Source organism: Athene noctua, chromosome 2 (genome assembly GCF_965140245.1).
Source record: "Athene noctua chromosome 2, bAthNoc1.hap1.1, whole genome shotgun sequence".
Classification (NCBI taxonomy): Eukaryota; Metazoa; Chordata; class Aves; order Strigiformes; family Strigidae; genus Athene; species Athene noctua.
Window position 1 is genome coordinate 153,090,568 of NC_134038.1, and position 23,658 is coordinate 153,114,225.

Consider the following 23,658-nt stretch of genomic DNA (forward strand, 5'->3'; position numbering starts at 1 on the left):
TATGGGCTGTATATACAGAGTATCTGAATTGTGTTTTGGTATTTTGTTCACTTCATGCAAATTATTTTTCACAAGTTCAAGCTGAACTAAAAAAAAAAAAAAAAAAAAGATAATTTGGCTACTGAAGCAACCCTGTACTTCTCATGTAGGAAACAATGACAGGACACACTGACAGGTCACCTCAGCATCCCTGTGGGTCTGCATAGCTGCAAGCAAAACTTGCCTTGAATTCCAGAATGTAACTTGGCATTGTTGAGTTTATTTATGGCAACAGAATCTAAAATGAGCTGTACTCTCCAAAGAGACACTCTCAACTGTTAAAAGAAAGTTGCGCTCATGTAAAAAGTCTTACATTGTTGAAATATAACTACTTAACTTTTAAAATATATTTTGATTTTTTTAGATATCTAAATCTCAGACATCTATTAAGAAGCAAGATACTCCACTTTCTTAGACAGTTTTTGTGACATCTTTTCCTATAATTTCAGCTACAAAGAGAAAATGAGTGGCAGGTTTTATAACATCAAATCCTGAAAATGAGGTGTTAATTGGTATTTAGGAATTGCAGTCCAGAGCATTCAATCATCCTATTAGTTATCTAATTATTGGCAAGCAAGAGGATTTCTATCTAGTACCAATGGATCTGAATAGCATATGCATTACAGCTAACAAGACCATTCTGTGTAATGGACTTCATATCTCCATAGTATATGTGGCATTAAATATATCTGTTTGATAGCCACATTAAAAAAATAATAACAATAGCAAAAAAAGAGGCTAAAGTTGAATCATAGTAGATGATCATTAGGAAAGACTGACAGACTTCAAACAGCATCCACAATCCTTTACCAATCCTGTTTTTCTTCCTTTCCAAAGAAAATTAAAAATTCCTTTAACAGGACTCAGAGCTGAAAGTAGTGCTAACGAAGAATATAAGGTATCTGCGACTGCATGAGACAGCAGGGGATCGTAATAGTGTCATAACTTTCCCAGCTGTAATATGTGCAGTATCCTAAAGCAGCACAATAGTCTCTCTGCTGGACTGTGAGCAGGCTTCCTCTCTACCCTGTGCATACCAACCCTGACATAGTGGCTTGCTGCATCCAGTATCTAGTTGCTCTTGTGCTGGTCCTGCTTGGACTCCCCCAGTTAAACAGCCTTCACCATTCCCAGATCTGATCTGAACCCCTTTTTAGGTCCTGGGGCTCCCAGCCCAGCAGTTGTTTCCCCCATCTGCTTCACTACTGGGCTGAGAGTCTGACTTCTGATAGCAGGTTGTTAGGAACTTCATTCAATATTATTAAGACCTTCCCATTTAGCACCTCTTGCATTTGCTGATGATGGAGTCCTTACTGTGTCAGTAGAGAGCAGCATACAGGTCTGGACAAAACATCACACTCAATGTTTCATGAAATTTCTCAGGCTCAATTTATCAAGCTGTTCTTATGCACTGTTGGCTTTTCTGCAGATTTTCCTCCCTGTCCCGGCATCACGAAAAGCAGCAGATTGGTAAAAGAACATAAAATATTAATTTTAAAATGCAGACATGTCCTGCAGCTTTCACATTTTCACAACAGTCCATCAAGCCCACAGGGCACAGCTGAGCGAGGTGTTGACAAAAGCTATCCTTAGGGGAGGCCAGCTCCTTTCTTTCAGCTCTTTCTGTAGTCAGTCTCTCAACAGAGAGAGCAGGGGGTCTGACTTAGGTACCCTGTGTTGCCACTGCATGAACTTTCTCCTTTAGTACAAAGCCTTCTTCAGCTAAAACAGGCCCTGGTGAACACTGTTCCCAGCCCCATGCTCCAGGTGGGCATCACAGGGGTCTCGCACACGGCTGCTCACTGGCCCAGGACAAAGAGACTCACACAATCTGGCTACCTTAGGTATAAAATGGGCATAATGTCCTGGCACAGGAAAACAGTCTGCTTGTTCTTTGCAACACTACCTGCTTTATCAACCCAACAGTAAGTAGCTGCCATGGCTCAACTGTAAAAAAATGCTGATAGGGAACAGTGTTGAGTCACTATCCATGACCATCGTTCCTGGACTTATGTCATTCTTGAGTGAACAAGTGATTTTCTTACATCAGTAAAGTATGAATGAAGGTATATCCTGTGCTGAAATTGCATGTCCTTTGCTTGAATCTGCTTTTTGGGACAGGAAGGCACAAAACATCCTCTCCTGCCCGTCACTAGCAAGTCATTTCAATGGGAGTAAGGAATGCTGAGTGAGCTTATCCGGTACATCTGGTACGCCTGTAAGCCGTGCAGGCAGTTTTGCTGAAAAATGTGAAGAAGAACCCTCCCCCTGTCGAAATGTAAATTTTAATTTTTATTAAAGCATAATGAGTTTCAAAGGGGGAGCAGAAAGTGATTTACAGAAATGCCAACTCTGCATTACATCTATGAGACCTTCAGGTTTCCCACTGTACTGTAGGACAGATAGCACAGCTGTATCTGCCTTACTTTGCAAGCTAATTGCTAGCAAGCAAGGCTCCCATTTTAAATATTGCTTCACAAGGTAATTTAGAATTTTCCCAGGGATACAAGGACTTGGGTGACCAGTTACGGTATTTCAGGAGGCCGCCTGCATGACCAAATGTAGACCAGACCTGGCTCTCCACAGAGATCATGCCACATCTTCTTTTCTGTTAATGGGTTGAATTTTGTCCTAAAAGTTGCCAGAGTTATTGGAGGGGGGAGGCTGTTTCCACTCCTCTGGAAGGTTCTTTGAGGACCTCTCTCATCCATCAGTGAGAATCTGCTCTTGCTTTCCAGTCTAAATGTAATATGATTACTTGGGTTTTTTTATTCTTTTCCTTAAATAGCTCTTCTTTGGTCCTCTTAGAACGAAATCAGTATCCTAACATAGCCTTTATTTTTCAGACTAAGCAGCACTTTATGTCATCTCTCATATGACATGCTTTATGGTACCTCTGCACTTGTTGCAGAAGAATTCATCTTTCTTAGAGAAATGTGACAGCAGCTGTGTTGCAGATCTGCATTCATCCATGCCTTCTACAATGAAACTTTCTCTTTCTGCTGGAAATACTCGTCTGATGTATGCTATGAACATGTACACCTTCTTTGTGGCTTCATCCTATGGTCGATTCATAGTCACCATAGTAATTTTCTACAACACTCAAGAGTTCTCTCCACCCGAGACATCTCTTGTCTCCCTTACAGAAGAAATTCCTCATGAACTCTGAAGTGCACGCCCTGACATTCTACTCTAAACACTTCTTTCCATTTATTTCCCTGTCAGAGTCAGAAAGGTTTTAATACATGATAGTCTTCTTCCATGTTAGCAATGTCCCTTCAACTCTAGATTTCAAGAGCATGCTGACTTCATAAACTAATATACTTAATGAAAATATTACCAGCACTGGTCCTAAAATTGACCATTGAGGAACTCACAGTAACTTGCTTCTTGTCTCTTCTCTTTTCTTTCTCTTCCTCTGCCCTTTCCCATCAGTCAGTTCTTCCCCACCCTTCATGCCCTCTGTTAACCTCCATCTTCTTTTACTCCATTAACATTTTCCCATTTAGGAGTGTATCAAGTGCTTTGCTAAGGTCCAAATGAGATTTACCACATTTTCTATTTTGAAAAATCCATTATCTCATTTAAGGAAAGCTATCAGATTATTCTGGCACCATGTTCCCCTGTTAAACCCAGGCTCCTTTCATCTTGTTTTCTCTTTAACTAGAAAAACTAATTTAATCATTCTTTCTCCTTTGGTAATTATACTGTGTGTAGAAATACAGGAGAGAGAAAAAAAAAAAAAGAGCTAGATCATGTTTGCTTTCATCTGGGGCATATTTATATGTATGTATATAAACCACACATATATGTATGAGTATGTGCACTTTTGTTATTTGTTTATATACATACACAGACCACATACACACATACATGTAACTACGTGATACAACAGCTTCCAAGCTGCACTGAGCTTTTTTGTAAATATTAGCATCTTAACTTTTCCATACAGTAAAGATCAAGTAACCCTCGTTAATTTTAAGACTTGCAGATGTTTTCCTCCTATTCTACTCCAGTTCTTCTGGAGCCAGCTGACAGCCAGCTGACAGCCAACAAGACAAACCCAGTGTGCAGGATGATGTTACCCAGCACTCAAACTGTTTCCTGCTGTCAGATATCATTACAAAGTTTAAGTGCAATCTAGTTGTTGGATAATTGCAATGATGAAGTATGGCCGTCAATGTAAAAAGCTGTTTTAGTAGTCACAATGAATGGAAAATATCCATTCACCAGTTATTTTAAATATGAAGGCCTAGTTCTTAACGAACATGACAAGGGTTTAATTAATGAGTGTTTGTCTCGTTATTGGTTCTTGTCTGACACGGTAGCAGACACTTTTGTAATACAAAAACTTACTGTGAAAGAAGGTGGAGGAAGAGGGGCACAGCGCCTCTCTGTAAGGTGGCTGTCCAGATGGACAATCTTCTCCCCCACGTATGTATAAAGGGTATGTACCGTATCAGCGTGCCAGCCTTCGCTAACAGCCTCAAACAGCTGGAATCGCTTGCCTCTTGGCACACAACTGACCCACCATCTCAAATGACAGGCTTTGAGAAAGAGAGGACAATGAAAACCCAGGTTTCCAAAATTTGCATTCCTAGCTGTAATAAGGAGACATAACATTCCCAAACGCATCTGAGTTGCAGATAGCTTAATGACAATATTGTGTCACCATAACCAGAGTCCACCAGCTTGTAAGGATTGGGCTCTTAGCTCTGTGGCTATAAATTCAAAACTTTAAACAGTCTTACAAACAGCTTTTTTTCCAGATTAAAAACAAGAAATGCAGAGCTTTGACTGCTGCAAAGGGGTAATTTTTCTCACCACTGTGTTTAACTAGTTCCAAATAATAGCAAAATTGTTTGGAATTAGAAGATGGCCAAGATGAAAATACAGCACAGATTGCTTTGCTTGAAAACTGGACTGTTGATGAAAGGCAAAATAGTGAAGGCACATTCATCCCAATTACTTCTCCCCACCTATGTGCACACACCTACTCACAAACTTTAGTCTGAATCAGCAAGAAGCTGCTGTCACAGACACTGGTCTGATACCTTTGTGTGGTACATTGAGGATGTGCATTTTAGGTTAAATGCACCCCTCTGCAAACACCCAACACAACACAGGTGCTGCACAAAATCCCCTCGGAATAAGGTTCACCTAGGACTTAAAATGGACTCAGTTCCATGTCTCAGCTCTAGCCTTAGGGACCAACATCAGCCTGCTAAAAGAGCACTGATAAATATTATTCCACTAATTCTGGATCTCGCATATTTTCAAAACCCTTCTGTATCTTTCAGTGGTTTAATGAGTGGCACAGGGACAGGCACAGGTTCATGGATTTTCCAACCAGACAGGGCCATCCTGCTCACAGAGCACAGACCCCTGGATGGTGGGAGGGAAGTTGCTGGCTTCTTAATTTAGCTGATCTCTTCTTCCATTTGACACATTGTGTGAGTTCTTCGTTTTGCAAAACCAAGGAATAACAAACCTGTGCTGGTTTGGATGACAAGAACCTCCTCCTCTGTCATCCAGGCCAGTCCCTGGCTGGAGCGGGTGTTAACCTTTTCATGTAATACCCATTATAAGCAGGTTAAACTCCACCGCTAGTGATGTGACCAGCCTTGCCAAAATCCATTCCTTTCTATCCCAAAAGTGTAACTCTACCTCTTCTACCTGTTTCAAGAGTTTATTCTTCTATTACCACAATATTTCAGTGCTTTTTGAAATAAAATCGATTGCAAAAATGAAGCTTCTGTTGATCTTCATGGAGTCACTCAGAATTCTTACCTTTGAGATCTAGGCTTGAATGGTGGACATGGCTTTGAGAAGTTGTTGGGTTGTTGGGTTTTTTTTAATTTATTCTATTAATTTATTGCTTTTTTATATTCTCAAGTGCTATTCTTCACATCCCTGCAATCCAATCACCTGCGTTTTTTAATCTGACCTTGTGTTTTAAAGCAAAAACACTAAATACATGTATATATAAACAAAGGCAAAATGAAACTCAGAAGCAAAAGCCATTCTCAAGGAGTTTAATGGAAAAAAACAAGCAACTCTTTAATTACATGAAATGGGGCTGGGATTTGAAGTATGCAGACAATAAAAATGATTTTGTATTCCAAATGCTGGGTTTTAATCCTCTTTTTGTAGGAGGCTGGAAAAATACTAGTCATGTTGTTGATGTAGGAGCAAAAGAGCAATGCCAGGAAACTCAAGCATCAATTCTGGTAACTATCAGCAAAGGCAAAATCATACTTGTACGGAAATCTGAGAAGCATGTCTATTTAAGTGACAGAAAACTGGGGCACTTCTGCACAGGAACTAATGAATTAACTAACTAACTCCTTAAACATCTCCAGGCTCTGGCTTAACAAAAATGCTAACAAACAAGTTAGTATAAAGTCTAAAAAAGAAAATAGGGGAATATCAGCCTTACAGAAAATAGTTTAGTACCAAGGTTATTATTAAGGTAAATACAAATGTCATTATATCATTAATTTCCCATAATAAAAGGAGACTGAGCAAACGGTCCAGGTTAGCAAGTAAAACCCACAGAGGGAAGGTAGGGATCATGGGAGAGTGGGGTAGGTCCCCTGTTTGGAAAAGTCTAAGGATGCCATGTATTCATCCCGTTACAATACACCCCACCATTTTTGGGGTTCCTAGTCTGATATTTTGGCTTAAGCCCCTGGCACATACGAGTGCTCTTGAATGAAGAAATTAAAAGAAGAAAGCAGAGGCACAGTAGCCTCAAAGCTCTCTGTAATTTTGAGCAATATCTCAAGCTCCCTCTCATTTAAAACAGTGTAATTGTCCCTGATAATTTTCTCTGACTCTTTTTCCACTTGTCATATATATAGCAGATGAATTACCTTCCTTTCACAACCTGGCCAACCTTCCACCCATCCAATCATGCAGATAGGGCACAGCAAACAGGAAAATCTGACCTCCCGTTGCTGGAAGAGGAAAATAGAGACCTTAGCTGACTCGGATGAGACCACAGAAAAAAGTCAGTATCAAATTTTGGAGGAATGCTTTGGTGTGCTTTTGGCTGCCCACATCATGGGATAATCATTCATTGCCATTTCTAGGACTTACTGCTGACATGGGATCTCAGTGTTTTTAAAATGATGATGCCAAACAATTAATGCTTAATAGATAGGCAACTCACTACTATTCTTACCATGAATAAGCCAATAAACAAGCCCGAATGCCAAATATCAGTGTATATCTGCATTAGTTTTGATCCTCATGGATTATCATACTACTCAAAACACCTATGTTCTTCTTTGTTAGTACGCTCTTTCTTTCTTTCTTAGTATACTCTTTCTTAGTATGCTTCTGGTTGGTCTCAATTTTTCTCACCTAGTTTTAATTTCTGTTTGTAGATAATCTTGCACCTTGTTTAGCTTCATCTGATACTGGCTGTCTTCCTCGCTATCAGAATCCAGACAGCACAATAAGCTTCAATAAAATCAATGGGAAAGTGACACAAATTAAGAGTTCAATATATTCTTGGAGTAAGTTTCCGGTAGTATCTTGACAGAAGTCATCTTCTATATGTCCTGAAGTTACACACAATTTAAATCTGTGTCAAATGTTCTTGGCTTGTTTTTGTTAGCAGCTAATCAAAATCATATCAGCAAGTCCTCCCAGAATAAGGAATAATAGAAAATGGTATTATTTGGTTTTTAATTTTTCTCCAGTTTGTTTTTGGAAATAGTGGGTGCAAAGTGGCACCTATAGCCAAGACCTGGCACAATACTGTGCCTCAATGCATTTATAAACCCCTCTGGCGATACCCATTTCAGCCTTATCACAAGCTACATCTGACTTTACCCAAGCCTGGTTTGAGCTGTTTCATAATATGGTGAACAGAGAAGTGCTGGTGGCTCCATGTGGGCCCAAACCTAAGTGCTCCCAAGGTATGGCAGGTCTGCATTTGTGTATAGCATCAATCTAACTTCCTTGGAAGCATTTAAGATTGTGATTAATTTAGTATTATCTAAACAGATTATCCTCAGCTTCAAGCAAATGAAATACATAAGTAGATTGTCAGGATGAGAAAGCAATATTTTAGTGAAATGAATAGATTAAAAAGATAAAACAAAGGTCTGACTACTCAATCAGCTATAATCTTGATGGCAGGCCTTGAGAAATATAGGTCAATATGTTTAACATTAAATACTTCAACAGTCCAGAGATTGAAATTTATTTTTAAAATCGTAATTCTAAATTTGAGGCAGTGATTGAACTTTCAAAATGTTTTCAAGACAACATAAAACAATTCTCTTGTTATTTTGCTACCTCCGCTTACTCTGAGATCTACCGTGTTATCTCCAGTTGAGGTGACATACGAAGTAAAGAGGTTTTCGTTTGCAAGCAAGGACAGCCAGTTCTTCCACATCAGGTCCCTTCTCTTTAGAAGTGGGAAACTCCTAGGTTCCTGATCTGAACCCAACAGGAATCACAAATCACAGCTGTGAGCTTCACAGCCCACCATACAAATGAAAATGAACTTCAAAAATTGTTCATCTTAATAGGCCAGGCAGGGGTTGGATATACTTCTCGCTCACCTGCTTTTCCTTAGCGGGCTGTAACCCTTGCAGAGGGCAAGGAGCGAGCAGGGACACAAGCCCTCAAATGGCACCATGTGAATCAGGAGAGTGCCAGGGCATGGGCCAGTGTGAGGGAGATCATCCTTTGAGGTGAAAGTATGTCCCAGCCAGTCACGAGGTCTCCCTTATCCTGGGGAAGGGTCTCAGCCGAGGACTGCACTGCCTGTCCCCCCACACCACAAAACGCCCCGTCCCCCCTAGCCCAGCAGCTCAGAGAGAGATATGGAATGGGAAGGCCTGTTAGACCAAGGTCACCATCACTTGCTGAAAAGGACATCAACAGGAAAGCAAATTAAAATTATGCACACAGTTCTGATGAAACTGTGCTGGTTTATAAGCAGGGTAAGCATCAGAGCTGCTCTCAGTTAATTTTTGCAGTGAAAAAGGTTAAATTTTAAGCATACTTGACAGGTACACACAACCAAGCAGAAAGCTTATACTTGGTAAATGCTTCAGACATAAGAAGCCCCTATCTCTAGGGTACAAAAAGGTTCACAGCACTATAGACATTGCATTGCATAAACAGAATGTGTTGGTTTAAACTCCACTGGAAACACAACAGTGAAGAAAAGAGTTTAAAAGAATCAGCAGCTGCCAGCAGCAAAAACACACAGCCCACAGGAAAAAGAAAAAAGATGCATTTTTTGTTCTTTGGAGGCTACTAGAAGCCACCTGCGGTAATTGAAAACAACTCTGAACTGTACAATGTTGACAACAGGGTAAGATGTTGTTTTCCAGCCAGAGGTAGAATTAATTATGCTGCTTTAGATTGGTTTTATGGACTTCTGCTTTTTTTTCACATTAGTCCAAAAGACATCACAAAACAACTATTGTCTTTATTTCATAATTTGAGTCTCAAAAAATAAATTACAGAAGGGAAATAAAATTACTGAAGACAAAATGCTACTAAAATCTAGCCCTAAGCTACATAGTCAATTTAGAGTATCTGTGTATGCTGTGAGCGATATTAAAAAAACACGGTGCAATTTATACAGAGATTCAATCCTGGTTAATCTAACCCTTTTATTTACTGTTGATCTTCTAGGTTTGCATGTTAAGTATCTGATGTACAGTGACAGAGTGACAAATTCAGCCTCACGTTGCCCAGCACAAGATCCTTCAGACCCTCAGGAGTGCTCTTACGTGTTTCTCAAGTGACTACCTTGCTTTTCATCCTCCGTCCTCCTCACCCAACACCTACTGAAACGTTTGCAGGACTGAGGGGCCGAAGGCCTTCATTGCTACCAGGCCGCCTTTCCCCAAGGCAAAGACTGCGATCTTGGCAAACCCTTGTAACATATAAACCCAGCGTATGTACTGCCTGACGTGGGGTGCTCTCGGGCCCTCTAAAACGCATGCCTGTACCTAAACTCCATTAATTAAACGGTCGCTACTGATGTCTAGTAGGTTACTAACTGTCTATCACTGTTGAAATTCAGTTTTTGCCCTCGATTTAGGAAAGCAACTTTTCAATGCGGGCTCTGAGGGGATCCCGCCTAGGCGGGCACGGCACCTGGGGGCCCTTCGCAAAGGGCTGCCATGTCGGAGGGCCATGCTTCCCTCCCCTTCTGCGGGGCTGGGAAGCACGGCAGATATCCCGCAGGATTTGACGGCTCTCGGACCCTTTGGTCCGGGCTGAGGGGCTGCGCTGGGCTGGGCTACAACTGCCCCCCCACCTCCGCGGTGCCCCCCCGGCCGGGGGCCGGCGCGGCGCATGCGCGAGAGGCGGCACATGCGCCGTACCGGCCGCCCGCGCCGGAAACGAGGCCAAGATGGCGGCGCCCAGGGCGAGGAGCGGGAGCTGAGGGCGGGCGAGGCGCGGCAGCGGGTTCCCGCGCACAGGTAACGGTCCCCCGGCGGCGGGCGCGGGGCTCGCCTCCTGCTCGCCACAAGGGCTCTAACTGCCGCCTGTCTCCGCTCCTCCTCGCCATCACCCCCCCTGGCGGCCTTTGCCTCCCGTGCCTGCAGCCGGGCGCTCTCCGCGCATCCCCTCGCCCGCGCCGTTAGTCTCGCTGCCCCCGCCCTGCCTCTGCCGGCGGGGCAGCCGGCTCTGCCAGCGGCCCTGTGCCCCGCAGCAGCCCGCCCCGGGTCTGCCGCCCCGCCGTGACCGCTCTCGCTCTTTCCCGCCGAGGGAGCTGCCTGCCCCCGGGCCTGCTTGTCCCTCAGCGAGTCACCCCCGCAGGGCTTCTGCTAATGAACTGCAGGGGAAAAAAATGTAGGGAGATTTTTGTTGGCTCTTTTAATCCAAATTTAAGTCGCAAGGAAAGGAAGGAATTTGACTGCCTGCCTCGCTTGCTGGCCCTTACCAAGCATTTCTCAGTACCTTAATGTAGTAAAGGCCATCTGTCCTGTGTGCTTATTGCACCTTCCCAAAGCAGGGCCTCAACCTTTGTGCTTCTGCAGTCCAGCCCAGCCCCTTCCTCCTTTCTTGGCACACCTGCCCGAGTTGGACAGTTTGGGCTTGTAACCTGCTCCTTCGAAGACCCACCCAGCACTGGGCTGAGGTGCCCTGAACTGGGGTGGGGCAAGCACCTTTCTTGTCCTAGTCCCATGTGCACAATCCTGGACAGGCACAAACACTTAATGCCACGTCTTTTGCATTTGGTTAATCTCTATGCTATCTGTCCTTGCTTGGCCCATTGTGTGATTTGCTGATCATCGCATCTTGTGCACGAGCGGGTCTGGGAGCAGGAAGGAGGCTGTAGAGCTCTTTTTTATCCAGTCTGTGTGTTTAAATGACCTTTGGTCTAACGCTGTGTGACCCGAGCTGCCACCCCTTTCCCACATCCACCGCTCTGACCCCTGCTCATGTGACCTGTAGAGCCTGAAGTCACCCAAATGTGCCCTGGCAGATGTGGCACTGGCACGTCTTGAGCTGTGCGCAGGTGTGGAGCTGACATGTCTTTTCTGTCTCTCTTCAGTGAATGATTCCCATGTGCATAGCTGCTGGGTTTTAAAATGTGTATTTTGCAAATTTCAAGCAATTTCAAGTGCCCTGCCCTAAGCTCTTTTCTAAGCTAAGTGCTCCTTTCTATTATAAAATAAATTGAAGTAATAAAAAAAAGACATAAGTAATAAGGAAATAATTAATAAAGATAATTAATAAAGATAAGCAAACCTGTGAAGTAGTGAAATGTTCTTGGTAATTTTCGGTTGAGTGAGTAAGTGTACGGTTATTGAGGGGGAGAAATTAGGTGTTTCCTGAATAACTTCTGTGCACCTGCATCAGGAATCCTGCGTTCGGTCCTGGATTTGTTATTATTACAAATGAGAGAGATTTTAGAAGTTAGCAACAAAAAATCCAGTGTACCGTTGTGATGTATGTAAGTGAGAAAATGTTTAAAAGAGTCTGCTTGATAAGTAAGAGAGAGAATGTACAGTTCTGTAGATCTGTGATGAGACAGGCAATGAGGGCTTGTGCACATGTGAATGTTAAGGAACTACATCTCCCACTAACCTAATTTAGGCGGTATTGCGATTATTTCTACTGATAATGTTATCTTATGGGGAAATACATAAATAAAACTGTTTATACAGTTTCTCTGCACAGAGGTTTTATTCATGTAACTGCAAGAAAAATCATGATCTGACTGAAATAGCTTGGTACAACAGTATAGGCCAAAACTTGAAAAAAAAAAATCAACCATAGAAGGTAGGAAATATTGATGTAAATAAAGAAGTTTTTTAAAAAAAGGAATTGGGGGCGAAGATGAGGAAGAAATCTTAGGATATTTTTTTAATGCCATATTTTCTACTGTAGGAAGTAAAATCAGTAAATATCTTACTGAGACCAATCCCAAATGTGCAGATTATTTGATCTTTCTCACATCTGAGTAGTTTTATTTTAGAAGTCTCACTCTAAAGCATAAGAGGAGTTCTTTTAACTGAATTTTTAGTTGAAAGAGAACTGGATTACTTTACTTGCTTGACTTGTTAAATTATATCTTGTCTGAACAGTGTAAGTTTCTCATGCATTTCTTGCAGGAAACTGTACTGACGAGGAAGCCCTTAGCAAAATAGTCAATTTAGAATGTCTAGTTGAAATCTACTAATTATAGTCATCCTCCCCCATCTCTTCTCAGTGATGACAAATTCAGTAGTTTTACAGGATAATTTCATCCAACTTCCTCTTCTCCCTTTTTCATTCTCAATTTTTACCAACACCATGTTAGCCATGTTTTTCTGTTCAGGCAGTTGAGCTTCTTGAACCTTCAACTGACTAATCTTCCCTTTATGAGAGATTGAATGCAAGAACTGTGTCTTACTAGAGGAGGAATCTAACAGAACAGTTAATGTTCTGTGCAAGGACCACAGTTAAGTTCTCATGGCTAAAAAATAAATGCTTTTATAATTCAGACACATGGGAATAAAATGTGAGTACTGTGGAAAACAGCCAAGCAATCTAAATCAAGCTAAAATATGTTTCATAGCTACCAAATTTCTGTATAATCATAATAACTACTGAATTCCTGTTATATATTGTAGACTGAAATACTTATTTTTGTCTTTTTCAGGTATCATAACCTTAAAAATGCAGTCGGTTTGTCAGAGAGTTGGCCCTTGTTCTTCATGTTTGAAGAGACAACTAAATGGCTTCCTGGGATTAATTAAATGGCAGAGAAGACTGGTTCCTGCTTGTGTCAGAACTATTTACAGTGAGACGGGGAAATGGGAAAAAAGCTATGGGTTGGAGACAAGAAAAAGAGTTGAAAAATGGTGGCTCCCAAGAATAAAGGATCAGTTCTGCAGAATTTCAGAAACTGATGTAAGCATTTTGAGAAATTTGGAAATTACATGTTCAATATTTTTGTTTTCTCAGAATGAAATTAATTGAAACTTACTTAATATAGTTGGCATATAATGATGAGATATATATTACATTTCAGAGGAATATACTTTTGTGTGATAGTAGATTATTAGAAACAGTTGATGAGGTAGGTGGAAAAATAATTGTAAAAATCTTGAGGAAAAACATGGTGATAAGCAAAGTATGAACTTGTAAATTTAGGAAGTGTTTACATAATCAGTTATTTCTTTGTTTATTGTACCACGTTTAGAAATTAATTATTTAAAGCATTAAAAGAAATATCTTCACATTCATAACTTTTGTAAACAATTTTCTCAGGATCTTATTCCCAATGGTTATAAGAAATCTATTACACTACACACTGTGACTCATTAAAATCTATGTTAAGGGAAAATGATTTTTAAAGAAGATTTTTTGGTTTATATTGTCAGGAATAATGAGTGACTTACAGAAAAAAAAAGTTTTCCCGTGCAATAAAAGATCTTGAAAAAATGGTAATCTTGGTCTCTGCCTCTTTTTGCCTTCTCAATTATGCTCAGTCGTATAGGTATAAAAACATTTCTGTGCCCCTACACGTTTGTTCTTCTTTCCTAAAATGTGTCCCCTTTCCAACAAACAATTGATTCTATCCAAGTGTCGAAAAGAGGCTTGAATTTTCTGAGGAAGAAAACTGAGATGAAAATGGTGTGCATGCATACATATATCAGGGAAAGCAGTAATTCAGGCTTGTGCCTTTAATATCTGTCAATATGTGTATACATAGGTGTCATATATATATATCATACATATACTGTTCTAAATTGTGTTTTTAATGATACTTGTTTTATACTTACAGTTGAAGTAGATTTAATAACATCTCATATTGGGAGGCAAATAGTATGTAGTGCTGCAATAAAGTATTCAGATTATCTCTAATCTCACTGTTATTGGACAAAAGTGATAAAGAAGTAATATTTGATAAATATGAATAGAGTTTTGTTCAGAATAGTAAAAGCTGCCCATAATTTTTTTCCCCATTATTAACATAAGAAAAATAATGTAGGAACTTACCAAGCATGTATCAGTGATAAATTCAATTATAATTGAGATGTATTAGGAATAATTTGTGTGAGAGATAATGTTTGATTTCTTTATAACTTTTGTCAATTTACTCCAATCTAACTAAATGAAATTTTTACTTTCTTTTCACTGTGCAAGATGGTGCTTGTAAGATGACTTTGGATCTGAGCATACATAGTAGAACTGAACAGTTTCACTTCAGTGGATGTTCATGCAATGAACAATGATTGAGTTAGGCACTCAGTGAGTTACTGCAGTTCAGCTGACAAAAAGCAATTGGCCAGCAGCGAGCTCCATGTTTGTTGTAAATACAAAGTAAAACACTTATTTAAACTGTTATGAGGACAATTTAATCTGTCATGTTTTCATTTTTTGGTGGGACAGATTATGAGTTCATAGATAATCAGTTACAGATGCTACGTTAGGGAACGGTGATTTATTAAGCTGTAGTTATGTTAATGTATCTTTTGTTGAGTAAAAGTGGATTAAAAACCTAATTTTCAAGTGCCATATAAATATCAATATAAATTGATGGGATGGCAGCAAAGTCTGGTAAAACCTCCCCATTTACAATCCCAAAGAATTTGTTCTGATGAACTTTGTCAGTGCTCACTTGGATCAGTTCCAGCAGAACCTTGTTTATCTTCACGGTACTGTGTAATTTATAATGTGCACATGTATTTATTCAAGTGAAATGTTAACTCATGTAGTTACAACTTTCTAAAAATTTCTTTCTAGAAATCAAGACCAAAATTTTATGTGCTTTCTATGTTCCCATATCCTTCTGGAAAGCTTCACATGGGCCATGTTCGTGTCTACACCATCAGTGATGCGGTAGCTCGGTTCCAGAAAATGAGAGGAATGCAGGTAAGAAAAGATTGGCACTAACTGGGTGGGGTTTTGATGTTTTGATATCGTAACTGGTCAGGAAATTAGTATTTTTCAGAATCCATGAAGGTGAATGTTTAGTTGGAATATACGCTACAGATGCATAGATAATGACCTGTGGATCTTTGAATATTGAAATTTGAGACTTTTTAAAAAACAGGTGGTGTTCAGAACTCACTGTTGATAACAAATTGTTAAAAGCTATCAACAGTGATACAGCTGATGCTGTGTCAGCTACCTGAATCTACTGATGTACAGCACAGTGTCAGTGAGACGTGTGGGCCACACCATTTCAATGAGAGGAGACTGAAGACCCTGCTGCTGTCTGGGTGGGACTGTGGGGAGGAGAAGGTGTAGCTAGCAAGAGAAAACTGAGACACCACAGAAGTCAACTCCTTTTACCTCTTCTGCTCCTGAGAACCGGTTGATGCCCTTTGTGAGACTCATAGGGACATCCTGCTCCTCTGTGCCAGCTGGGAGGGAAACCCTTTCTCATGACTACTACAAGTCAGATGAACAGGGTGTGTCACATGTCACATGGTGGGGGTGTAACTGTAGAAGTTTGTGTTCTGTAGCAGCTGACCTCTTGGCTTGCTTGTTTCAGCCTTGCTCACACATCCAAAATACAAATTCTGAAGGTGCAAGTCTATGAGGAAGGCTAAGATTAATTTACTTGCTGCATCTTCCCTTCTGTGTCCCTCTTTTCCAGTTCACCCTATGCCTGCCATAATTTTTCGCTCCCTCCCTTCTCTGTTTCCAGTAGGTAGAAGGTGTAGCTGAGAGCTTAGTCCCTGCAGTCTACAGGTGCCATCCTAATTGGTGTTCTGTAGTAAAGGCTGGCGGGTAGAATTTGAAGGATGTAAGGAAGGTGTGAGAGAATTGTGGCCTGAATGACAACCATATTAAGAAGGAAGAAGATGTTTGGTAGAGGGAAAATGTTGAAAATCTGGGAAACAGTAGGAAGGAGGATGGGAAGAAAATACCCGGTTTTGGGATAAGGAACAAAAAGGAATGAAAGAGCTGTAGCAGGAGTCTAGCATATGACTCAAAAAGGAATTCTCTAATGTACAAGAGACAAAGAACAGCTCAAGAATATAGGAATCAGAACCCCAAAAGAGTACAAAGAAGATGAAATGGAGAAATAAATGTTAGTTGCTGGTTGTGGTACTAAGTACAATTTCCTTGCTACAGGTGCTGTAGAAGTGTAGCATTTCCTGGATTTATCATCATCCATGAGATTCTTAAAGGTATTGTCACTGAATTATTCAGTGTGCTGCCTTTCCAAATACTGTGTATTTTATGCCAATGATGAACATACCATGCACTGAGTATGTGCTGCTGCTTTACAGAAATGCATTCTCATGCTTTTAAAATTACAGGAAAAAGAAATAACTGCCTTAGACTTTAAATGAGAAAAAAGCCCAGTGTCTGTTGTAACACTAACGTTTCCGAGTTCCTGAATGACCAGAACTTAGATCTCACTAAAACAATTGAGCTAACTAGGTTCTTGAGGGGACTTTTGATTCTTTCTTGATGTTAAGACCAGTGGAGATGTTGTTTCAGGACATAGCTCATCTCTCATAAATAACAGTGATGAGATAGTGAAGATATCCACTAAATTTCTCTTCAGAAAGGTGAAAACATGTTTCTCTTGTACATAAAGTGAAAATTGTCTACCTCTAGTAGGATGCTGTAGATGTTAGCTTTTGAATACAAGGAGAGTAAGTACCTTTAGTAGAAACCTTTGGAGAATATGAAAAGATAATTCGGTGAAATAGAAGAGCCCCTGTGAAAGCAAGTTTTTATTTCCATGATTGCCTATTTTTTTTCAGAAAAGTTTTGAAAGTCTTTTAAAGTTTTAAAATCTTGCATTTTGGCTTAGTTTTATATTTCATGTAAAAATGACTTTGAAGGATATTAGAGTGCCTGTGGAACATGCTGAATTTCTATAAATATATGTATCTTCTGTTGTGTTAACCACTTTGAACATCTATTTATGACTAAAGGTGGGCAGCCAAAGAATTTAACCTTCATGTACGATTAAGAGACATTAAAGATTTCTCAGATGATTTTCTGAGTATGTCAGACTAAGAGCTATTGTGTTAGTGATGTACGTTAACTTGATAGAAATTGTATTTACCTTAAAAAACCTTTTTATTATTAGCCATCCTAATTTCTCCATCGCTTAGAATTAAAGTCTTTATAATTGATTTTTCTCCTCAGAATTTGTCAGCCTCTAGATGTTTTCTCTGGCCATTGTCACAGTTGTACAATCTGTTAAAGATTTCTTTCTTGTGATGGTTGTAGTCTATGACATAATTATGTTTTATTATACAAGAAATTTGATATTCCCAAGAAAAATATTTTTCCCTGTATTCAGGGAATTACTGGAATTTTTCAGTACATAAAAAGGAAGAATGCTTTAGAAACAAAAAATGTTAGAATGCATAGTTTTGAACTTACTCTGTTGATCTTATTTTTTTTCTTTCTGGAAATTCAGTTTTAATATTGCATGTTTGAAAGTTCAGGGATTACTAATTTTTCCCAAGTCAAAATTCCAAATAGAACTGAATGTGTTTCAGGTGCTCAAGGCAAGTTTAGGGTAAGATTTTTGAGTAGTAATGTTTAAACTTTGCTTCCATCATTTCCAAAATAAATAATAAAAAAAAAAAAGGACGACTCATTGAAAATAATCTTAGAAACTGTATCTCTGTATATATAAATGTAGAACTGACCCTGGTTAGCAAGTCATAAAACTGCTAGAAACAGTACAGGTAGGTTTAAAGTGTTTGTAAGGCAACGAGGAGTGATGGGCTGTTACCATGAAAAATACAGACTTACAGTTCCCAGGGAAAACTTCAGACTACAATGTATATTTTTTGTCTAATAAACAGTGAGGGAAAATATCAGGGAAAATATATATGGTGTATACATAGTTGACTAGTGTATATGGTTGAGTAAGAAGGTAATGTGTGTTGAGTAAGTTGGGGATATATTTCTTAGAGAATGACTTAATGAGAAAATAGATTTCATATTGATTTAATCTGAACAGTCAAGAATTTACTTATTTGTTAGAATACTTAAATAAGGATACGCTTGAATGCCTTTACAAAGGGATTAGAGCTCCTTCAGTAAATTGGAACCATTTTTTGAATGCATGCATGTAATTTCTTCATACTGGAGGTAGTTTGAAATCTTAACTGGGAAAGTGTTAAATAATTTGGATGCTGGTTTTTTGTTTTTCTGAAATAGAACATTAGTATTTCATTTTTCTGGCTGGATAGGATCTGATTTTGTTTCAATTAAAATATTCTAGTGAGGTAATACATGCTGAAATCTACTGGTATTTGCCAGGAACTTGTACTTCATCAGCATTTTAAGTGGGAAAATAAGTATTTGTTGCTCTTTTCCCCCCTGTCTTGTTTTTGGAGGAAATACTGCTTTAGCATAAAGCTGTAGACGATATTGGTGACTAATGACACTGAAAATGAGCAGTTACCTAATGGGCAGCAGCATCTTCTGCAGTAGGTGGCTGGCTGGTCATTTATGAAATGGTGTACAGGGATGGGATTTAACGCAAGTGTAACATCACAATAGGCGATCGCTTTTTCAGTGTACTGATGAGTGATAAGCTTTGCAGAGTTTTCAGCAGGGAGTGCGTGAATGTGTGTATTGCAGCACAGAGGTAATCACCACAATTGTATCGATTTGGGGCCGGCACATTGATTGTGCTGCTGCATGATGAAGTCCCATTTGTTTTACCTGAAGATCTGACCGGCGAAGCATTGCCTTGTTCCAACACTCCTCAGGGACCTGTAGGCAGTGCATGGGAAATAAACTCTGTCATGGGCTTGGACTGGGTTGCTGGATAAATGATTTGTAGGGTACATCTGTTATAACTTGTTTACATTCTAATTACTGAAGATGGAGTTTGAAGTCTTTTCGTGAGAACTATAAACTGTACAGATTACTTAGCGTGAAGGACCAAGCTAGTCTCTTTTCAAAATGTGCTAAGGATAACATTTTTCTTGAAGTATAATTAAAACAATTTTTGTGTATGGAGAGTTCTAGTCACAGATCTTATTACAAACATATTTCTTTAAAAATGCTATGAAAAAGTAATTTATATATTTTAAATTATAAATTTGTATCTATTAATAAACCAATCCAGAACTATAATGTGCAGTTTCTGGTTGTGTTTTCTCTGCGAATCTACATGCATGCTGTGAATTCAAATGTAGGAGTTTTGTAAGAAGTTAAGAGATTCCCTACTCATTATTTGAGTGCCATGTACAAATTATAGAGATTTTAATGGTGATTTTCACCATGGCAGATTTTGAGTCTGCTGCTGCTCAGGGAAAACGTATTTACCATTGCTTTATCATGCTATCATTACCATGTCTTTGATAAATTCCAAAGTGGATAATTTTTGCCTCTCAGAGGATTGAGAAGAATTCCCTTAGCAATCAGTAAACAGAGTGATTCAGTTCAATAGCTCCTGTGATATCTTTTTAATAAAATTTTGACTTGAAATTGATACCACAGCGAGGCAGTCACATATGAGTTGTACAGAAATGAGAATGATCATTGGACAATTCAGGGTGAAATTCCTGTACACTAAGATCAGATTTCTTAATTTATACTTAAATTGCTCCTCATAGCTGAGATTGGAATATTGTCACTGATATTTCCACAAATGACTTAAAGAGAGTTTTGGTTTTATCCAGAACATCATCTTTTCTAAATTGGATGTATTTTCATTGTTTTCCCCTTTCAGCAGTGAATCTTAATGCTCTTGATATTGCAACAGTGAATGGTACTGAAGAAAGACAGGCAAGTTTTATTAAAACTTTATCATTAAGTCATCAGTAGGATGAATTATTTCAGTACAGTTCCATTTTCTGATTGTCATTAGCTGCTGTGCTCCACCGTATTATTTGTGTGAGATGGTTGTGTCCTTTTGCCAGGTTATTTTCTGTGGTATAAAACAATTGGAAAGTATTACAAGTATCCTACATGAATTGAATCTTGTTTAAATTTAGTTTTCCAGTAGCAAGCACTGAAGGTGTTAATGAGCTCACTGTTTCAGTTTGAAAGAAAAAGAGAAAATGAGGTATTATTTTAAATGCAATTATGTTAGACAAGAATGTGTGAGATTAAGGAAGTGAGAGACATCTTTGTTTTCTAAACCTTTGTGGTAGCATGTGGACACAGAATAATTTCTCATATTTTGTATCTTGTGAGAACAACATATAAATTAGAGAATTTTATAAGCAGAGTTATGTTTTGATAGAAATCTGTGTGGACTGATTATTTTTTAATTTGAAAGTGCCTATCAGAATGCTAATATGCAGCATTGTGTTGCAGAGAGGCATTGAAATAGTCCTTGCTAGAATATACACACTAGTCAAAAATTCATTATTTTGCTCTATTTCCAGGTGTGCCTTGCCTGCTTGTTTTTTTTTTGTTTGTTTGGTGGTGGTAATTTTTAGCTATTGTTTAATGGTGTTTATTACCTTACTACACTTTAAAGACCGTTTAGGCTGCATTCAGGTGGAGGTCTTGTATTTAAAATGTGTTGTCTCTGTAATGTGTTTTATCTGTAATCTGTTGAAAATCAAGTCAGATTTTCAAAATGTTCAGCCTAATTGTGGGCAGCCAGTGGAAGGATCAGCCATCCTCTCCTTTCCCCTCTCCAACCGTATGTCCTCACTGTCTCACTTGTGTGTGGTTGCACAGTTGTGAGGTCAAATGCAAGGAGGATGACAGAAAGTTGCTGCTGGAGCCACAGGTGTTTTCCGGCAGCTGGAACTCATGACCACAGATGACCTATTTTGTGAGCCTTTTTTGGTTAGTTCACGTCGAGTGTGTCATGGGGCCGTAACTAGAGACAGGAATGTAGCTGTGTTGATTCAAATCACTAATCTGTCAGCGAGCCCTTTCATTTTCATTTTTGGTTGTCTTCTCTTATCACATATTCTCTGAAATGTGTTTATTTACAGGCATTTTTGACACTGATTCGTCTGTATTTCTTAAAATTTAGAATGCGTCGATCTGGATGTAAGAAAGATACATCAACTCCCTGGTCATAGTTTTGAGACATACTGAGTGCATCAGGAGAGCAAACAAATTCTTTGTTTCCTTACAAACATTAAGGAAAATTCACTGAATCGTCTGTCCTAGTTATGTTGATGGAGGCATAGAACAGAGTGTTATGAGATCACTGTCAGCTCTGTGTTATATAGTACTTACTGATCTCGCCTACTAATGTCAGTGTGATGGGCTGATTGTTACAGCAGTGAATAGATGAAAATCATCGGAGAGGAAGAGCTGAGATCTCACAAATGAATTAATGGAGTTACTGTGTCTTCCTCTGCTTTGTCCCACAGTCACATTAAGAGCTCCAGCCATTATTAATGACAGATTTTTGACCGTGCTGTGAAATTATTTTTAAAGTAATGATTCGAGCTAATTTGAAGTCAGAGTCTTTTGGATCTAAAATGTTTTTCTTTTTAATAATCTGCTCCTGAAAAGACTGCTCAGTGTGGTAGTCACCAAGCACTTTGTTCCCCACATACTAATTAATCACTTTATTGCAACTTCATGTTCCTGTGCAGAACATACTATGTTGAGTGCTACAGAATGCCAGTCTTTCATAGCTGATCCTGCCTGATCATGTGGATTTCTAAGCCATGTAATAATCTGTATTCAAGACTAACCTATTATTTTTAACTAAGAAGAGTTGACCTGTCCACTTCGTTGTGAAGACCAGAAACACACAGCTGCCTTTGGCTTCTGCTGTCTTAAAATGACTGAAACTATAGCCTGCCTTCTTTTACGATGTATAGGCATCCTTAGACTTATGCAAGCCTCCTGTCTTACAAGATATGTTCATTATTGGTTTTTCTTTTTCCTTGTGACCTAGAGAAAATACTCTCTGTACAGAGAAGCGATGCTTGGAAGAATAGTTTCTCTAGTGAGCAGAACTGATCCCTCAGTTGCATAAGGTTTAGAGACTGCTGTCAGAAGCAATCAAGTCAGCATTCAAGAAGTGGATGACATATTTTTCTTCTGCTTGTCTGTAATGCTGGAGGGAGCAGCCATGTTTTCTGCTAGTCAGAGCCTATGACCAACCCATCTAGGAGCTACAAGGAATATCCTTTGGTCTTCAAAATTGCTTTCTTCCTCCTTTTTCTTTGTTTTGAACAGTTGAACTCTTCCTTTATTCTTTGTGCCAACTTCTGACATGTTGTATATATTTTTCTCCTCTTCCATGTCTCTTGAGATTTTTGATGCTTTTCAGAACTGTATAGTTGATCTCAGTCTTGTGTTTTATGTTGGCTGAGTTAAGGTGTAATGCCAAGTGATGCGTGGAGACTGTGGCATTTTAACTGTAGATACGTAATATACATTCCATCCAGAAGCAGCTGACCTGTTGTTTAGACAAATGCATTTCACAAACCTTTCAAATCCATTCACAGTAGGGAAGTAAAAGAGACAATAAACTTGAAATAATTTTCTAAACCACTGTGCATGTTACATTCATCTCTATAGCAACTACATAAATAGATCTATCCTGGAGATTAATTTGAGGATATTTTTAATGTCTCTTGAAATTCAGGTTTCTGATTGAAACTTGAATTAGCGTACTTCTTCAGCCCCTTAACTTGAAGAATGCTATTTGTTGTTAAATTGAACTGTCTTTTGAACATGATAAGTGAATACACTGTATGATATTTTTAATATACATGCTAGAATTGGGAAGATCTGTGTGATTAGATAATTCCTGCTAGTGCTGATGGTACAGTGATAAAATGTCTGCACATTAGCTGTCTGGAGCATCAGTCAGCCCTTTTGGGGAGTCTGTAGCTGGTAGTGAAGCTGCTCTTCCCACATGCTTTTGCTCATGAGCGTGAGAAATTAGGTTGTGCCTTGCTTTTCGCTGCCTATCTATATCCAGGAGATTTACAGAAGCCAAATTTTACAAAAATTAATCAAGAGTAGTTTTTCTAATCTCCTTAATGTGTGTCAGCTTGTAGCAAAATAAGACATTTGTAGAGATGCAAACATAGAGCACTTGTCTAAACAAAGAGGGTTTAAATAAGAGAAAAAATATATTATACGTGGAAAAAAAAAAAGGTGGTTTATTTCATCATTTCTGTCCAGAGACAGGTCATCAGCAACAGTAATGCTCAAAAAGAGCTGAGCTGCAGAAACTACTATTTTAGTATGTCCTTTAAAAAT

The 23,658-nt window shown here is 39.1% G+C and overlaps 1 protein-coding gene across 1 annotated transcript in view; it reads left to right on the forward strand.

The window, feature by feature from the left end:
- Positions 1 to 10,415: 10,415 nt before the first annotated feature.
- LARS2 (leucyl-tRNA synthetase 2, mitochondrial) overlaps positions 10,416 to 23,658 on the forward strand; it is a 90,571-nt gene continuing 77,328 nt past the window's right edge. The window contains exons 1-3 of the mRNA XM_074900698.1: positions 10,416 to 10,502; positions 13,175 to 13,425; positions 15,265 to 15,393. Of these exons, the coding sequence (XP_074756799.1) occupies positions 13,192 to 13,425; positions 15,265 to 15,393 (363 nt within the window). The 5' untranslated portion in view covers positions 10,416 to 10,502; positions 13,175 to 13,191. The remainder of the gene's footprint in view (positions 10,503 to 13,174; positions 13,426 to 15,264; positions 15,394 to 23,658) is intronic.